Source organism: Hypomesus transpacificus, chromosome 4, assembly GCF_021917145.1.
Source record: "Hypomesus transpacificus isolate Combined female chromosome 4, fHypTra1, whole genome shotgun sequence".
Classification (NCBI taxonomy): domain Eukaryota; kingdom Metazoa; phylum Chordata; class Actinopteri; order Osmeriformes; family Osmeridae; genus Hypomesus; species Hypomesus transpacificus.
The window spans coordinates 10,245,845-10,257,762 of record NC_061063.1 but is presented as its reverse complement, the minus strand read 5'-3'; the positions used below and the strand labels follow the sequence as shown (position 1 = coordinate 10,257,762).

The 11,918-nt window shown below is 52.4% G+C and overlaps 1 protein-coding gene across 6 annotated transcripts in view; it reads left to right on the top strand.

Moving 5' to 3' along the window:
- The window catches only part of LOC124467283 (ensconsin-like), a 21,143-nt gene extending 9,432 nt beyond the window's left edge, over nucleotides 1-11,711 (top strand). The window contains exons 3-18 of one of the 6 annotated variants that reach the window (XM_047019514.1): nucleotides 439-507; nucleotides 991-1,011; nucleotides 2,219-2,382; nucleotides 2,573-2,681; nucleotides 3,819-3,923; nucleotides 6,429-6,548; nucleotides 6,924-7,084; nucleotides 7,189-7,316; nucleotides 7,929-8,149; nucleotides 8,453-9,086; nucleotides 9,364-9,505; nucleotides 9,788-9,892; nucleotides 10,179-10,229; nucleotides 10,309-10,375; nucleotides 10,484-10,777; nucleotides 11,033-11,711. In XM_047019514.1, coding sequence (XP_046875470.1) covers nucleotides 439-507; nucleotides 991-1,011; nucleotides 2,219-2,382; nucleotides 2,573-2,681; nucleotides 3,819-3,923; nucleotides 6,429-6,548; nucleotides 6,924-7,084; nucleotides 7,189-7,316; nucleotides 7,929-8,149; nucleotides 8,453-9,086; nucleotides 9,364-9,505; nucleotides 9,788-9,892; nucleotides 10,179-10,229; nucleotides 10,309-10,375; nucleotides 10,484-10,777; nucleotides 11,033-11,043 — 2,402 coding nt within the window. In that variant the 3' untranslated portion in view covers nucleotides 11,044-11,711. Of the gene's footprint in view, nucleotides 1-438; nucleotides 508-990; nucleotides 1,012-2,218; nucleotides 2,383-2,572; nucleotides 2,682-3,818; nucleotides 3,924-6,428; nucleotides 6,549-6,923; nucleotides 7,085-7,188; nucleotides 7,317-7,928; nucleotides 8,150-8,449; nucleotides 9,087-9,363; nucleotides 9,506-9,787; nucleotides 9,893-10,178; nucleotides 10,230-10,308; nucleotides 10,376-10,483; nucleotides 10,778-11,032 lie in introns of all 6 variants that reach the window. The other 5 variants (XM_047019513.1, XM_047019516.1, XM_047019515.1 and 2 more) reach the window with 5 other exon arrangements.
- Nucleotides 11,712-11,918: the final 207 nt, after the last annotated feature.

Here is an 11,918-nt window from a genome sequence, read left to right as displayed (position 1 = left end):
CAGAGAGAGAGAGAGACAGAGGCACAGAGAGAGACAGAGAGAGAGAGAGAGAGACCGAGAGACAGAGAGACAGAGAGACAGAGGTTCATATTGTTCATCAAGCAGTTCTCCATGAGAGGACCATGACAGGGAAAACAAGCCTCTCTCTTCTGTCCTTACACTGAGGACTCCACACTGCAATCAAATGGCTTTTTTCTCTATATTTACACAAAGTTGAATGTACACATAATGTTTCGATAATGTTCAGATCCCACCGTCTCTCTGCTGGCTGCTTTTCTTCAGTCTCTACATGTCCTCCTGCAGCCTCTGACCTTCAGAGACTACCGCTTCATGATGCAGAAACAAACCCTGCTGCTACCTTCAGTTAGAGCTGTTTTAGAAGTGTTGCAGGATGACATGTTGTCAACTGACCCTCGAACACCTGCTCTCTGAACCCAGATGGGATGAACTCTGAGCAGAGACAGAAGCTGGCCAAGGAGCGGAGAGAGGAGCGCACCAAGTATATAGGTGAGACCTGAGGGGGAACCTGAGGGAGAACCTGAGGGAGAACCTGAGGGGGAACCTGAGGGGGAACCTGAGGGGGAACCTGGGGGGGACGTGAGGGGGAACCTGGGGGGGACGTGAGGGGGAACCTGGGGGGGACGTGAGGGGGAACCTGAGGGGGAACCTGGGGGGAACCAGGGGGGGAACCTGGGGGGGACGTGAGGGGGAACCTGAGGGGGAACCTGGGGGGGAACCAGGGGGGGAACCAGAAGGGGCAAGACCAACATATGTACGTCCTTTTGCTGTCTCATGGGGTATGAAAGGCGGATGATTACACACCAAGCTGAAGTAGTCTGTGCTGTGTTACTGTGTGTGTGTGGAGGCCCAGAGTGTGTCGCCCACACAGACCCCAGCTAGCCACAGATGGGACTGGATGTAGCGCTCAGTAACTGACCTCTGACATGATGGATGTTGATCTTGTTGTTGTCTTTCCCTCTGCTGCTTCAGAACAGCAGACCCAGCTGCAAGGTAAGACAGGCAGCATGTAGTCTGACCAGTCATCCCCTCATTGCAGCATGTAGTCTGACCAGTCATCCCCTCATTGCTCCTGCTCATCACGTTGTCATTGCTTCTGGGATCGGTTTCTTTTCCTCCCTTCAGTTTTGGTGTCAGTTTGTTTTGTTGTATGCATCCCTGACACATCCCTGACATTCTTGTGAAAACATCTATTAGATTGGATTGGTTTATTCCTCATGATGTTTTATGGACGTTGATTGTGCAGAGTACTATATGGGCAGGAGAGCAGAGTACTATATGGGCGGGGGAGCAAACGTTTTGAGATCTTGTGAGCGTGATCTTCAAAGGTGTTCCACTGTCCTGCCATCTCCCTGTCACTCCATCATCTCATGTCCACAGATCCTCCCTCAGAGCGCTGGACAGGACCAGTCTTTGGGGTTTATTCCTATTGATCTAACTGTGCTGCTGTGTTAGAACAGCCTGCTGCCCCGGTCAGACTGGGCTCAGACACCAAACCCAGCTAAGGGGCTCCACATCTCACTAAGACTCGTGAAGAATTGCCGGTTATTTCCATGAAGCCAGCCGTGTCTTTCAGACAGATTACATTAAATTACTTCTTTCATTAGTGCTATTAAAGTGGCCAGTGTAGTCTTCTCCTGATAACAGCTCCTCTGTCCAGCTGTTCCCTCCAGATTAGCCTGCTGCTATGAAACTCTGTGTCCATACTGTGTTTTTGTTGTTGTTGTACTTTCACAAACTTATGGACAACCCTTGTCTCCCTCTCTTCTCTCTCCCCTCCCCTCCCCTCCCCTCCCCTCCCCTCCCCTCCCCTCCCCTCCCCTCCCCTCCCCTCCCCTCCCCTCCCCTCCCCTCCCCTCCCCTCCCCTCAACCTCCCCTCCCTCCCTCCCTCCCTCCCTCCCTCCCTCCCTCCCTCCCTCCCTCCCTCCCTCCCCTCCCCTCCCCTCCCCTCCCCTCCCCTCCCCTCCCCTCCCCTCCCCTCCCCTCCCCTCCCTCCCTCCCTCCTCCCCTCCCCTCCCCTCCCTCCTCCCCTCCCTCCCTCCCTCCCTCCCTCCCTCCCTCCCCCCCTCCCCTCCCCTCCCCTCCCCTCCCCTCCCCTCCCCTCCCCTCCCCTCCCTCCCTCCCTCCCTCCCTCCCTCCCTCCCTCCCCTCCCCTCCTCCCTCCCCTCCTCCCTCCCCTCCCTCCCTCCCCCTGCGTAGCGGCTAAGAAGGCCCAGTGGCTGGAGAAGGAGGAGAGGGCTCGCCGCCTGAGGGACAGCCAGCTGGAGGAGCGCAGGAGGAGGCTGGAGGAGCAGAGGCTGAAGACAGAGAGACGCCGGGCGCTCCTGGAGGAGAAACAGCAGCAGAAACTAGAGAAGAACAAGGTGAGGAGTCACTCTGAGGAGTCACTCTGAGGACTCACTCTGAGGACTCACTCTGAGGACTCACTCTGAGGAGTCACTCTGAGGACTCACTCTGAGGATTGTGTTAATGACTGAAGTTCCAGGATGATCATTTGCATTTAGAATCAAAGACGATGAACTCAAAGTGTGTTTGTGTGTTTCTCCACCGTAGAAGCGCTATGAACAGGCCATCAAGAGGTCCACCAAGAAGACATGGGCAGAGATCCGCCAGCAGAGATGGTCCTGGGCCGGGGGCCTGAACCAGACCTCCCGCAGGGAAAGTGAGTCTGGAACCACAACCTCCTAGAACCACAACCTCCTAGAACCACATAAAACCACTTGGTTAGAACCATCTAGAACCACTTGGATAGAACCATCTAGAACCACATATGGATAGACCGGGAACACTGACCTGCTAGTCAGAAGGTTGACACTGTATCGCTAGACAAGGTGTTTACTGGACTGGAGTTTGGGGTTGTCATGTGGGAAAGTATTTTAAATCCACATTCACCTTCCCGAATAACAGTTCTATGTTTTACTTTAAATATGAATGATTCTGGGGCACATGAACACGACATGACTAAATCTGAATTTGATCATTCGACAGTCTCTCCAAGTCAGGTTTGGACCCTGTGGTCTGAGGAGCATGGTGGTGGTGACTGAGAACACTAGTGTTTTCATTAGAGTTGGGGTGTGAACAGGGAGGTGTTGAGTGTGTCAGAAAGCTGTGAGCTCCTCTTTCTCTCCTGAGGTCAGCACCCTAGTGAGACGTGCAGGGGTCGTGACCTTGAGCCCTCAGTCTATCACTTCATCTGACACCAAATCATTTTACTGCCTTGAACAACGTACACATCAAAACACAATTGATTAAAACCCTCCCTCCTCCCAGGCCAGTTCTGCTGTTCGGTGCAACAGTGTCAGTTATCACTTTCCATTTTCGGTCGAACAACCAGAGGGAAGGGCTGAAGCGCACAGTAAAGGAGAGAAGAGACAACTGTTTGACTTTCACAAGGTCACACCCTCATCATGCTCTACTGTGGGTGTGTGGAGGCTGGACCCTGCATCCTGAAAATGTTAAACTGTTAAATGAAACTCTGAAAACAACAGTTCAGATCTCTCCTCCATTCTGAACCTGTGCATGTCTTAATGCACCAGAGCTTTCCTTGTGTCATCCTGATGTTCCGTAACAGGGCTAAGAGTTCACATCGAGCACGACGTGCGTGGCGTGAGGTGAGTGAAGTGAGACATGTGCCATGTGTCTCCCTGCAGTCACACAGACACTACGGTGGCCTAGAGGGGCCAATCCTGTCACCTCGGCAGAGGGCGCTAACCCTCACCCCAGCCTCTGACCTCCCTGGTCCTCGCCCCCCGACCCGCCTCCTAGTGAACGGTTGTTGTGTGCCTTCTCTCTGGTGCAGGCCGGTGTTCAGCCTCCACAGTCAACCTGCCGAGGCAGCTGGAGCCTGTCATTAACAGCAGGCTGTCCAAGTCGTCCGCCACGCTGTGGAACTCCCCCAGTAGAAGTAAGGAGCCGGCGCCTTGGTCCTCCAGGCCTCCCCACCTCCTGCTGCCCCGCCAGCCCCTCCTCACTCCCCACACCTGGTGTTTGGTTGACTTTGTAGCTGTTTTGTTCCTGGTGGCCTGCCTGCCTGCCTGTGCATTCACACCCCTCCTCTCACCCTCCTGGTCCTGCATTGTGGGGTTTGTTTTGGTTGTTCTTGGTGTTGGTTGACCCCCTCTCTGCATTTTGACCTGCCCTGCCATCTCTCTCTCTCTCATGTGTCGTTATGGTTTGACATCTGTTTGTGCAGATACATGTGTTGGTTTCTGAGTTACGTCACTTCCTGTTCCCCGACCCTCTCATCTTGGTAATGTTCAGTTGTCCCCTTTACTATGATTTTGGTGAGATGCTAACGGTAACAACGTGTTCTCCATCTGAGCCAGCTAACAAGACTCTTCTCTGCATGAACAGATCATAATATTTAAATCAACATGTTACCCTCAGGGACAGTCAAAGATATCCGGCTTGTCACAGAAGCTGCAGAATATTCCTGTTATCTGTTCTTTGCGGTGTTGGATTTCTCTAACATCATCTTCACCCACACTGCAGCTTTCAGAAACTGCTAACTCAGATCCAGTTCTTCAAACGGCAGGTGAAGAACTGCATTTCATTCCCGGCAGGTGAACTTCTGGTAGTGAACAGCAGATGAGCAGAACGAGATGTGCAGTGCAAAGTGGGTGCTCCAGATCGTATTATTTGAAACTCAAGGCAGTCTGGAAGCCATGTCTTTGGGACATGTGCCCTCTATAGCTATATCTACTGTATAGATAGAGGATTCCATCCAGCAGGTGAGCAGCCAATCATAGCAGCCCAGTAGGTGAGGAGCCAATCAGGCATCAACACTGGTAGTGTCTTGCCGCATTGAAGGAGAAAGAAAAAAATCACTGTTGCTTAGCAACAGTGGGGTTGTCGGGTTATCAGCTGTGAAACAATTTGTGAAAAATGATCTGGCCAAAATGCAGTGAAGGTAGGTGGATACTTCTGGTTGTCTGGAGATCACGACCCAGATCACGACCCGGTCTGGCTGTCTGGAGATCATGACCCAGATCACAACACGTTCTGGCTGTCTGGAGATCACAACCCAGATCACGACCCGGTCTGGCTGTCTGGAGATCACGACCCAGATCACGACCCGGTCTGGCTGTCTGGAGATCACGACCCAGATCACGACACGGTCTGGCTGTCTGGAGATCACGACCCAGATCTCGACCCGGTCGACCCGGTCTGTGATCCACACTGTTTACTTTCAACCTGTGCATTCCACAGTAATGTAGATGCCCTCCCAGGAGAGACATCTACAGTTGTTAAACATCACGCTTCTCATAAACTTCTGTCGTGGCTGCAGCTTACGTATGTGTGTGTGTGCTGTGTGATGATGTGCTGTGTTTTATAAGGTGTGTGTGTGTGTGTCTGTGCTGCTGTGTATTATAAGGTGTGTGTGTGTGTGGTCAGTGAGCGTGGGGTGTGCTCTGCAGAGCGCAGGTACCAGGAGACTGAAACATGTCAGCTGTGTTCATACAGTACGCTACAGACTGGGTTAGTGTTCATACAGTACGCTACAGACTGGGTTAGTGTTCATACAGTACGCTACAGACTGGGTTAGTGTTCAGTCAGTACGCTACAGACTGGGTTAGTGTTCAGTCAGTACGCTACAGACTGGGTTAGTGTTCATACAGTACGCTACAGACTGGGTTAGTGTTCATACAGTACGCTACAGACTGGGTTAGTGTTCATACAGTACGTTACAGACTGGGTTAGTGTTCATACAGTACGCTACAGACTGGGTTAGTGTTCATACAGTACGTTACAGACTGGGTTAGTGTTCATACAGTACGCTACAGACTGGGTTAGTGTTCACGACGTCCCTGTGATGGAGGTGAACATGCTTGTGTCCAGCTAGCTAGGAGCCAGTGGACAGTTTACAGGAGCTGAAGGGAGACCAGAGAGCACAAAGAGAAGAGCATCTATTCAGCTCAGATAGAAAGGAAAGTTGTTATCAGAAAGTCCTGAGTTCAAATCTTCTTTGAATAGTTTGAGACATGTTTTGACAGGATGTCAGGCAGAGGTGCACTTCCTGGGACCCCTCTGTTGATTGGCTGATGTAACACGTGTTGTGTTCTCCCTCTTGCACAGCTCATCTCAGCTCACTGTCTCAGCTCAGGGTGCATCATCTGATGATGTCGTAACAGTCCCCGTCACAGGACAGCCATGTGACACTGACCTTAGTCTGTTAGTTACATAGAATGAGCCTCACTCATAGCAACCCCAGGAAACAAACAAACAAACAAACAAACAAGACTCACAGTCTGACCTGTCCTGCCTCTGCATGGCTGGAAGGGAGAGGGTGAAGCCTGTTCTGCAGTGATGTCAGTGACTGGGAGGAACCCAGTGCTGCAGGTTTGGTGTCTGGGACTGGGGAGTGTGTGTGTGTGAGAGCTTCCTGGCTGTGACAGTGTGTCCCTGTCAGCCCGCAGCCTGCGTCTGAGCCCGTGGGAGAGCAGGATCGTGGAGCGCCTCATGACCCCCACGCTGTCCTTCCTGGCTCGCAGCCGCAGTGCCGCCACCCTGCTCAACACCAGCGACTCCAGTAAGACCCCAGAACTGTCTTTCTGTCAGTCTCTCTTACACTCTCTGTATCTCTCTGTCTCTCTATCACTCTCTCGTCTCTCCATCACTCTGTCTCTCTGTCTCTCTATCACTCTCTCCGTCTCTATATCACCCTCTCTTTATCTCTCTGTCTCTCTCGCTCTCTCTGTTTGTCTGTCCATCCCTCTCTCTCTGTTTGTCTGTCCATCACTATCTCTCGCTCTCTATCTCAGTCACTCTGTTTGTTCTCTAGCTCAGTGGTACAGGACAGTCTCTTGACTGCAGATCAAGAGGTCTCCGGTTCAAATCCTCCTCTGTATGTTGGATAAAAGTGTCTTGTAGCTGAGCCCATGATGATAGTGTGAGTGTGTGTCAGACTCCCAGCAGTGCTCTCGGTCTGCCTCGGCCAGCCCCCTGACCGCCTGCTCCCACCTGCACCACCGCCACCCAGACCGCCACGCCCCCCCCGATCGCTGGAGGGTCTCTGCCAGCACGCCCGACATCACCCAGCGCCCTCGCCGTCGCAACTCTACTCCAGTAGGCTAACAGAGCTCACGCCACAAACTCAAATGATCGTGCCTTCCTTCTCTCTCCTTCCTCAGTTTCCTGTTTGTCATGCTCTGGTGTTTTTGTTCTCATAGCTGGAGAAGAAGAACAAGGAGAAGAAAGACAAGGAAAGGGAGAATGAGAAAGAGAAGAACGCTCTCTCCAAGGAGAAGGTGCCAAAGCAGAAGCCACCCTCTTCCTCCAGATCCAGGCCAGAGGCCAGGTACCCTGAACCACCCTGAACCACCCTGCACCACCCTGCACCACCCTGCACCACCCTGCACCACCCTGAACCACACCCTGCACCACCCTGCACCACACCCTGCACCACACCCTGCACCACCCTGCACCACCCTGCACCACCCTGCACCACACCCTGCACCACCCTGAACCACCCTGCACCACCCTGCACCACCCTGCACCACACCCTGCACCACCCTGCACCACCCTGCACCACCCTGCACCACCCTGCACCACACCCTGCACCACCCTGAACCACCCTGCACCACCCTGCACCACCCTGCACCACACCCTGCACCACCCTGCACCACCCTGCACCACCCTGCACCACCCTGCACCACACCCTGCACCACCCTGCACCACACCCTGCACCACACCCTGCACCACCCTGCACCACCCTGCACCACACCCTGCACCACACCCTGCACCACAGCCCCAGACAAACAGTACATCAGACGATGAAGGATCCGAAGTGCAGAGTTCTAACAGGCTCACTGCACAACATTTCTTTCTCATCCTCCACAACTCTCCCCCTCTCTCTCTGTCTCTGTCTATGTCTCTCTCTCTCTCTTGTTTTCTCTCATGTCTGGCTCAGTGTTCCTAAACCCAAGAAAAGACCCCCATCCCCTGGGGCCCCCAAAAGCAGGCCCCTGTCTCCCTGCCCCCCTGTGGCCCCCAGGACCCCCTCCACAGGCACCAAGACCCGCCCCAAACGCGCCTCTACCCCCGCCAGGATACCGGCACAGACCGTCACCACCGTTCCTGTGGAAACAAACAGAAAGCCACGTCTCCTCGACAGCCCCGGAGACACAAAAAGTATGTGTGTTTACCATGGTAACCGTATCCAAGCCCTCAAGAAGTCGAAGGGATTGGCTTATGTCCAGTCGTGTAGTTTTTTTTACCAAATGTAAATATCACAGACAGACAAAGCTCTGTACATGACTGGATCAATCCTTCCAGATTGTTACTCTGATCCCAAAGTCTAGCGGTCCTGTAGTTGTCATCTCTTGCTGGTCACTCAGGAGAGCTTAAAGGCTGTACTGAGGCGCTGGTTAGAGCAGCAGAGCAGAGCAGCGCTTCATGTGTCTCCCTGAAACTGAACTCTCTTGTTCCCAGCAGGCTCCAGTGCTGTTCCTGCCGTCTTGGTCTCTGCCCCACCCACCCCCCCGTCCCTGACTGTCCCAGTCACAGTTAGCCCCTCCTCCCCAGAGCCGGCTGCCTCGACTGCCCCAGCTAGCCCCCTTACACCTGTGGTTACAGCAGTTCCAGTTGAACTACCTGCCCCTTCACCTGCCCCTGCCCAGCCCTCCAAGCCCTCTGCCCCTGCACCTGCCGAGCCCTCCAAGCCCTCTGCCCCTGCACCTGCCCAGCCCTCCAAGACCCCTTCCCCTACACCTGCACCTTCCTTCAGGCCCTCAGCCCCTGCCCAGTCCTCCAAGCCCTCTGCCCCTGCCCCTGCCCAGCCCTCCAAGCCCTCTGCCCCTGCACCTGCCCAGTCCTCCAAGCCCTCTGCCCCTGCCCCTGCCCAGCCCTCCAAGCCCTCTGCCCCTGCACCTGCCCAGCCCTCCAAGCCCTCTGCCCCTGCCCAGCCCTCCAAGCCCTCTGCCCCTGCACCTGCCCAGCCCTCCAGGCCCTCTGCTGGTACCAACGACCCGGAGGAGGCGGCTCGTGCGCTGGCAGAGAAGCGTCGTGTTGCCCGGGAGCAGAGGGAGAGAGAGGAGCAGGAACGCCAGGAGCAAGAACTGAGAAACAGGTCAGCTGCCCCCCACACGGTTAACACAGAGGGAGATTTGAACCTGGGACCTCTCGGTCTGCAGTCCAATGCTCTAACCACAGAGCGACACATATGTTGGGCCTGCAAATCAAGAGGTTGCAGGTTCAGAACCCCCCGGTACATTTGTTGGAAAAGTCTCCTCGACATGAACCCAGTGTTGATTGTTTGTTGTAAACATGTGAGCCCACGCGTCCTGACCTCCTGTGGGTGTGCGAGCGGCTCAGCGGGGGTGACAGTGTGTGTGCTCCGTGTGCAGGGCCCTGCGCGAGGAGGGCAAGGCTCGCGAGGCAGAGGAGAGGAGGCGCAGGGAGGAGGAGGCGCGGGTGATGGTGGAGGAGCAGAGAGCCAGGGACCAGGCTCAGCAGCTGCAGGAGGAGAACGACAGGCTGCAGAAACAGGTGAGGGAGCAACACCTGGCAACACCTGTCCCAACCAGGAAGTGATGACAGACAGTCAAGAGATGAGAGATACCAGTTAAGACCAATAACTAAAACCCAGACCATGTGCTGCCCCTGTGTGGTGAGATTGAGAACTGACCATGCTGCACTAAGGTGTTGACTTGTACAGTGGGACTATGATTCCCTCACTTACCTGTCTTCACTATCTTGTACGTGGCAAAAATGTTTCTAACTGCTCAGTGTTTTGAAGCCCTACAGACAGTGTTTCCCTGTGTCCTCCAGAGAGACGAGGCAGAGGGGAAGGCTCGCCAGGAGGCAGAACGGCAGCGTCTGGAGAGAGAGAAGCACTTCCAGAGAGAAGAACAGGAACGCCTGGAGAGGAAGAAGGTGAGGAGGGGGAGGACAGAGGAAGGAGAGGAAGAGGGGGAGGGGGGGAAGACAGAGGGAGGAGAGGAAGGGGAGGACAGAGGAGGGGGAGGACAGAGGGAGGAGAGGGAGAGGGGGAGGACAGAGGGAGGAAAGGAAGGAGAGGAGAGGGAGGACAGAGGGAGGAGAGGAAGAAGGAGGGAAAAGAATATCCACATTTTTCTTGTTTGTTCATAAAATAATCTTGTTAATACTTTATTCATTGAAAGCACCTCAGTCCGTAACTGCCCTCCTCCCTCACCTACAGCGCCTGGATGAGATCATGAAGAGGACTCGCAAGAGCGACGCAGGAGAAAAGGCAAGAAACCTTTTGATCCATGGAGAACCATCTCCATTTTGTACCGTTGAATAACGATATGTTGTTCTTTATCTTTCAGAAGGACACAAAGTCGTCATCTCAGCTCAATGGCAAGGACAACAGTTCAGACACAGAGATCAATCAAGGTACAGTAACAAACTTCATTTCCTGAACACTAGACTACTGTAGTTTTGTCTTCATAAATGATAAAGAAAAGGGAATGGAATCATCTTTTCACCTGTGATCTGTTCCAGCACCAGGAAGCCTGCAGAGCCCTTCAGAGTTATTGGATAGCAGTCCAGCAGACATGAACCAATCACAAGGAGGGTCTGGCTCTGTGCTGAATGGTGTTCAACCTATCAAACAACAGAACGGCCTGTCATCCAATGGAGAAGCAGCTGACTTTGAGGAGATCATTCAGCTGTCCAATCACAGTGGGAAGAGCACGTTGGGGTCAGATGACCAGCAGAGTGACCCAATCCTGGCTCTGGAGGGAGAGGAGCCCTTCCTGAGGAAGACCAGCCCCATGAAGCCTCAGCATGTTGCAGGTAACCATGCCCACAGCTTCACATTAAAGAATAAACACATGATAGTGTTTAGATCATGGATTTGTGGTAGAATAGTCTGACTGACTTTTTAGGTTTAAGGTTACCTAAAAATGGTTGTTTTAGTGTTGAAAAACATGTATATGATTACACATTTGAAGTTTATCTTCTCAAATGTTTATTCTCGATAAACCAATGCTGATCATGCCCTTGTTCTTTCTCTCTCCCCTTTCCTTTGTTTTGTTTGTGTGGCCACAGAGGTCCTGTGAGTGCCCATGCTGTAGGGCGACCCTGGTGGACCCTAACCCTGACCCTGTGACTAGAGAGCAGCAGCTGCTCAGGAGGACGTGTGCCAAACAAACACACAAACATCCACACCACACACACGAGGAGGAGGGGACACACATCCACACACACCAGGAGGAGGAGGGGACAAACATCCACACACACCAGGAGGAGGGAAAACAGAAAGAAAACTAAACTCATTACAAAATGAACAAAAAATTTGCTAACTAATGTAAACATTTTCATTCTCCTTCACTGCCTCTTACAGTCCAAGATTTGTTCAAATGTCACATGCAGATTTTGGTGCACCTTAAATGACTGACAATACAAGGCCTGAAAATACACAGTATTAGATCATGGTTGTTATTATCATTATTGTTGACGTTATAATATTACTATTGTTATCTTAAATTGAACAAAGTGTGTGTTGTTTCTTTTTGTCTTGAATCATTGAGCTTATTTAATGTGTGAAACATTGTAAGGATAGGCCACAAATACTGTATGTAAATGTGTATGATCTTGGCTCTGTGGATTAAAGCTTTATGAAAGAGATGTCTGCTTTTCTGTTAGTCAAGCAGGATTTGATCGTTTGAGGAAACACTCGTTAGCTGCGAGTTGCTTAATTTCATTAATAAAAGAAGAACTTAGTGTTCATTTGTATCATTCTGACTTAACCTTGAAGTTGTTTTCTTTTAATCATGTCGGCAGATACAGTAGGTTGTCTTTTTATGTGTGCTCGAACAAAACCAAGAACAAGTTATTTTCCTGACGTCCCTTTAAGCACCAGAGTCATTTAGCTGAAAGGTGATGCACCACCCATGGATACCTGTTATCTGGTTTTCTTATATTATTCTTGATG